Consider the following 6,000-nt stretch of genomic DNA (forward strand, 5'->3'; position numbering starts at 1 on the left):
AAGCCGCTGTTTCACAGTGGTTCAGCAAAGAGTTATCATTTCATATTGCCATGAAATCACTTAATTCAGAGCTGATGGTCGGGGTTCTTTAATTAGGTTAGAAAATCTCACACATCTGTGCTTTAGAAGCCTCTGTCAAGCCAGCAAATTCAATCACATGGAAGCCGGTGTCCTCCAGCTATCAGACAATTGATTTTTGCAGGATTCTGCTCATATTTAGCTTAAAGGACATGCGATATGTTCATTCAGTTGTCAGTCAGTTTGCCTATGTTTCATTAGATTTGTTGTTTAAAAAATATTCTTCAGTATTAAAAGGTTTAAAAAAAGAAGCAGCAGTTGGATTATTGGCACAAGACTGCAAAATGTGAAATAAATACAAACTTGGACTAACATAAAAATACATGTTGGTTTAAGTGGGAAGTACAGACCTAAATAAGGCCTGTAGGATTACAGCTATTTAATACAGACACATACAATATGAGCATACACACACATAAACATACACATTTACTTTCCTCCTCTTTCTCTGCCTCCCCCCATACTGTAAAGATTCATCATCTCTGAGTCATTAAACTCTTTGGAATTCAAACTGTTCAGTTAAAAAAAAAAAAAGGATCAGGTTGTGAATCACTATTTCTATAAGTGACAGCAAATATAAGGGGACAGGTTTTCCTCAGTTGAAAGAATCCAAGGTAAACATAATCTAAGGTGGTTGGAATGAGAGAGAATAATCTGCTGCGAATAGTCTAAACGAGGAAAGTTTTGGGCAAACCCTTTTTGAATCTATGGTGTTAAGTCTTACACAAAGAAGTCGTTCAATTTTAGACAATTTTAAATTTATGCAAATCAGAATTAATTCACTAATGTTCCAATGGAAATACTGTGCAATACCCTTAATCCAAAAAGTAACAATAGCCTCGGAAATTGTTTGGTAGAACTGGATGCATAGGCAGAATCTGAAATAATTTACTTCAATGAAAATTACTGGTTTCAATATATGAAAATTGTGGTCCCCTCCTCTTTTACCAAAAATGAAAGTTTAAGAAAGCTAGTGTTATTTGTCTTCATGGAATATATAATCAGTGCCTGCAAAAGTTGACATGCATTGTAATATTTTCTCAATGAACTACACCTGTATAGATCTGATTCTTTCCAGTTTCAAAGCACCTTTTGAAATGTTTTCTTCTTATGGAATCTGATATTGATTTTCATGCTAAACGCAACTAATACATTGCTTAATATAGAATTCACACTTGATGGGACATCAATCTTTCCTGCATAAAATGAATAGAGCCATTTTAGCAGCTTAGCAGCTTTTCCGGTTAAATAAGGTGGCAAGGTCATCTGAAACTTGGGAGTACCAACGACTAAACATAAATTTAGAAATAAATTTAGCAATTATTCAATAAATTATACATGAGAACTGTACAGCACATTGTATGTTTACATATTAAAAAGTGCCACAGAGATGGCTGTGAGAAAGTGGAAAGAAACGTAGTACTTATTTTAAGGGCACAATGAACAGTAAGACCTTCTCCAGTATGTTTCTATTTTAAACTCGCTTAGCAATGTTGCTTAGGGCATCTACTTCCAGAGGCAATTCACTCTTGAATGAAGAGGAGGGATTCAAAAACTTAAAGGCCACAGAGGAAAACCTACAGAATCCTGAAATATGGACATCAAAGTCATAATGCTACTACAGTCTTCAGTTTTGCCACACTATATCCTGCTGTCTTACATAATAACGTGAATTCCTTTTTATAAGCCTGAAGATAAATAGAAATAATGCTTTGCCACTTTCAGAGATAAAGCGGTATTCAGCATGTGTTTAAACCAAGGCTAAAGACCCTGAGGTGATCTAAATGTTGGAAGTTCAGCTAATTATATTCTGCTTTAAAAAAAAAAAAAAAAAGTAAATGTCACCGCATTTGGTAAGGGCATTTCTTTTTCTGCTTTCCTCTCATGGTGTATGTGCATCTGTGTGTGCGCATGTGTGTGTGTGTATAAAATATATAGTAGGAAGAGAATATTTGTTCCAGTTGAGGTGGTCCGTGAAATCAAGTAGATCAGATACTAACTTGATTTGGCACCAATGTATGGATGCATAGAGACATATCCACAGGATGTATGCATTACGAGATTATAAGAGACATTTACAACCTAGAATGTAAGAGCAGGGCTGCCTCAAGTGACATCACCAGATCAACTGCAGCGTCAACCAACTCAGATATATTATCCTGCACACTACTGCTTCCCTGTCTCCTTTCCAGCCATTAGAAAAGCATTTATGAGCACAAATATTATCATATATTTTCAAATACACTCAAGGCATGCCACAAGCAAAAGCAAACAAGAGTAACTGTGGGGTTTACAGACTGATCGAGACATTCATAATTTTTCTTTACAACAACAAAATTCATCTCCATAGAAACCAGGAAGCAAGAAACTACAGTAATAACGCTAAAGTAAATGTCACATCAGGTTAGTCAGCAGAAGGCAGGAGAGTGGATTTTGCTCCAGTTAGAAACTAACAAGGATTGCTCCCCTTTTGCTCTTCTGCAAAGGGTATCTATGCTGAAGACAGACTTACTGATGTATTTGCAATGCAAGATAATGATGTGGTTTCCTGTTATTTCCACTGCAATTTACCCGTAAGGTGGTCAGATCAATGGCATGTTTACTTACAGGCATTTGTTACAGCGAAGCTGTTAGCTGTTTCAATGTTGTCTACATGAGGAACCAAATTAAAAGGTGCTTCAGATGCATTGGGGCTGGTGTTATGAAGAAAAATTGCTAATCGAAAAGCAGTATATTCCTGATCTGTGTTCCTGATGAAGAGACCACCTACAAAAAAAAAGAAAAAAAGCAAAAAGCAAAGGAAGCAGGGTGAATTATTTGCAAGCTACTTACTATCTTGCAACATCAAGCAACTGCCTCTCCCAAAGCTGCACAGAAAGGCAAGTCCTAAGACTTTAATGGATAAGGAACTAATCATATTCGTAATCACAACCGCTGCCTTTAAATCACTGTCCTCGATCGATTTTAACCTCCCTGATGCATTCATGCTTCTTTTCTGACTTCTCAGTTTCCAGCCTTTCATACATAAATACTCAGATTTGTCATGATTACAGTGACCTTTTAAAGTGTTTAGCCTCCATCTCCCTGATACTGAACACACTGGTAAATCAGCTACTCAACAGCCTCTTACATTAAGTGGCAGGCTGATTAAGGGGAATGATGCTTTCTGGATTAAAAAAAAAAAAAAAAGAAAATACCAACTCAGTGTAGGATAATCTGCACTGAACAGGAATATAATGAACTTTGCTCCTCTGCAGCCATGTGCAGGAAGGGAGCAGCTCAGCCGTATTAGCAGCATCTTCACAAGTCCGCGAGAAATGATGCAGTGATGGAGCTGAGCTGGAAAGAATTCAGATAGCTGCGTCCCATCCGAAACACCTCCGAAAGGAGGGAAGCGGGAGGCGACAGGAAAGGGGTGAGGATGGGGCACGGGGGACTACGGGGCGAGACCTACAAAATCCTAAACTTTCCAACTACGAGAAGCGAAAGAAGGGCAGCGTCGCCTTTCATCGCCCACCCCTGCCTGCTACCGCAACCTCCGGTGCCCAGAACTCGCGATCCCTCCGGGAGGCAGGCAGAGGTGGGGGGGCCGGAGGGGGCTGAGGCAGCACCGGGGCATCAGCCCCCAGCCCCTTCCTCCCCTGCCGAGCCTGCGCGCCCCGGAGCTGGAACGAGTTCTGCAAAAGACAAGCATCCTCCCTACCGCACACGAGCGCACGCACAGAAATATTTCTACACGTACACACGGCGGCACACGCACACAAGTACACGCGGATTTTTCGTGAAGGCAAGGAAAGGGGCTGAGTGGCGGAGGAGAAATCTGCAAACTGCCTTCCGAGCCTCCTTTCCAACTCACTTTGCAAAGGATTGAACCCCTGGACCCACGCACGCAGCCCAATGCAGCGCTTACCTATTTGCACACTGCTAGGAAAAGCTCCCATTGCTAGTCCCCAAAAGCCAGAAAACAACAAGACAAGCTGTCTGCAAATTATCCTCATCTTCTCTTTTGCCTCTCTGTCTCGCCTTCTCCCGCTCGCTCGCTAGATGCTGCTCAGAGAGGCATTGAGGACGAGGTGGCTACAAACAAAATCAAGAATTAAAAAAAAAAAAAAAAAGGAAGGGGGAGAAAAAGAGAGGTTTCTTCCTTTCTTTTTCTTTTTTTTTCTTTTGTTTAGGTTTTTTTTTGATTTGTTTTAGTATTTGTCTGCTATTCTCTCCCGCTCGCGCTCTGCCTCTCTCCCGGTTGCCGCTGCCGTTTCAGCAAGCCATCCCGCCGCGCCGAATTTTTCCCGCAGTCTCCATCGCCGGGGAGCGGTTTCTGTCCGGCTGCAAATGTTGCACATGCAGAAGATGGTGGTGAGTTTGGCGGCGGGGGGAGCGTCTAGTGGCGGCGCGGCGCGGCGCGGGCGGACATGCGCCGTGCAAACCGCCCCCCCCCCCCGCTCGCCGCTCGCCGCTGCCTCCCGCACCGGCGCTGGTAGGGAGCGGCCGCGCGTGTCCCGTTCCGCGCCGCCCCGCGGAGCCGCCCGCGGCTTCGGGCGCGCGCTGCAACGCCGGCGGTCGCAGCCACCGCGTAAAGCGACGGGAGGCGGGGGGGGGGTGGGGGGGGTGGGGTGTTTGGTTGGTCGGCTGTTTTTTCCTTTCCCTTTCTGCCGCTCGCACATCCGCGGGCGCGCAGCGGCGCGGAAGTTTGTGCCGCGGGCGTGGGGCGAGAGGGCCAGGCAAGGTCACAGCCCCGGGCTTTGCGCGGGGCGGGGGAGGCGCGGCCGCTGCAGCCCGTCATTCGCGTGGCTGGGGCTGGTGTTATTAAGTACCCATTATTATTAATGAAGGTGGCAGGGCGTATCTGCATGTGCTGAGCTGCTGCGGAGCGGGGGGGGGGGTTGCGCGGCCGGGCAGGCCTGCTCCCCGGCCCCCTCGGGGGGCGCTCCGGCGGACGGGCAGGGCCGGGGGGGGTCCGTGCCCCGGGCGCTCAGCGCCGCACGGGAAGAGCGGGACCCCCGGTCGGGGTCTGCGGCAGCGGATGGAGCAGAGGGACGAGAGCAGGGAAGCGCTTGTGGGCACTCATGCCAAAAGGAGGGCGAGCAAATGAGAGGAAAACTTCGCTGCTCCTATGCCGCCGCCTTTTCTTCTTTTTTTTTTCCTTTTTAGTTTTTTTTTTTAGGTGGGAAAAATAATAAAGATTTTTTTTGTGCCTAGAGCCTGCTTTTTGGTGCCTTTGGGTTTTTCTTTCCAAGCTTTGGAAGTTCCCCAGAGCAGCTGCCAGAAGTCTGGGGATATTGCAGTTAATAATTAAAAGATATATATAATAAATGGTAGGTAATGAAATCATCCAGCAATAGCTGTGTGTCATAGAAGGGAGCTTCTAATTTTACATGTGGCTTTGCAGAGAGGTTTCTGTCAGTCGCAGGGAATGATTGGAGCTCAAATAACTTAATTTTAAAATGTTAATCGGTAATATGAAAGAATATTGTTTTTTAAGGTAAACTTTGTGGCTTTGTGTTCAAACACGCACATTTGCTCCAAGACCAGAGTTTTGCCTGTTTTCACTCGGGTTTACTTTCTTAGTTTATTCCTACATCCCGTGTCCCCGGGCTCACCTTTTTGGGGTGAAAGACTCCCCCTTTAGTTTCTGCAGAGGATGACGGTGATTTCTGAAGCATGATTGTGAGCTCCTTAGCATCAATCACATACCTGGAAGAGCAAACAAAGAACATTGAAAGCAGATGTTTGTATGTATGTATATATATATAAACTTACCTGCATGGGTATGTGCAACTGTGTGTGTGACGGTCTGTGTGCATGTGTGTTTGGGAGAGTGTGGAGTTTCTGTAAATACATTACTCTATGAGAGATTCCTTTGCAGATCAATGGCAAACAGATATCACCTGCATTTCAGAATACTCATTCCTTTATTTTTCA

At 44.7% G+C, this 6,000-nt stretch overlaps 1 protein-coding gene across 3 annotated transcripts in view; it reads right to left on the minus strand.

Annotated features, from left to right (window-relative positions):
• GRIA4 (glutamate ionotropic receptor AMPA type subunit 4) overlaps positions 1-4,343 on the minus strand; it is a 240,424-nt gene extending 236,081 nt beyond the window's left edge. For all 3 annotated transcript variants that reach the window (XM_075050019.1, XM_075050020.1, XM_075050021.1), the window contains exons 1-2: positions 3,989-4,343; positions 2,686-2,844 (exon numbers count right to left, since the gene is read on the minus strand). In XM_075050019.1, coding sequence (XP_074906120.1) covers positions 2,686-2,844; positions 3,989-4,076 — 247 coding nt within the window. In that variant the 5' untranslated portion in view covers positions 4,077-4,343. The remainder of the gene's footprint in view (positions 1-2,685; positions 2,845-3,988) is intronic.
• Positions 4,344-6,000: the final 1,657 nt, after the last annotated feature.

This window comes from Buteo buteo, chromosome 18 (assembly GCF_964188355.1).
Source record: "Buteo buteo chromosome 18, bButBut1.hap1.1, whole genome shotgun sequence".
NCBI classification, from domain to species: Eukaryota; Metazoa; Chordata; class Aves; order Accipitriformes; family Accipitridae; genus Buteo; species Buteo buteo.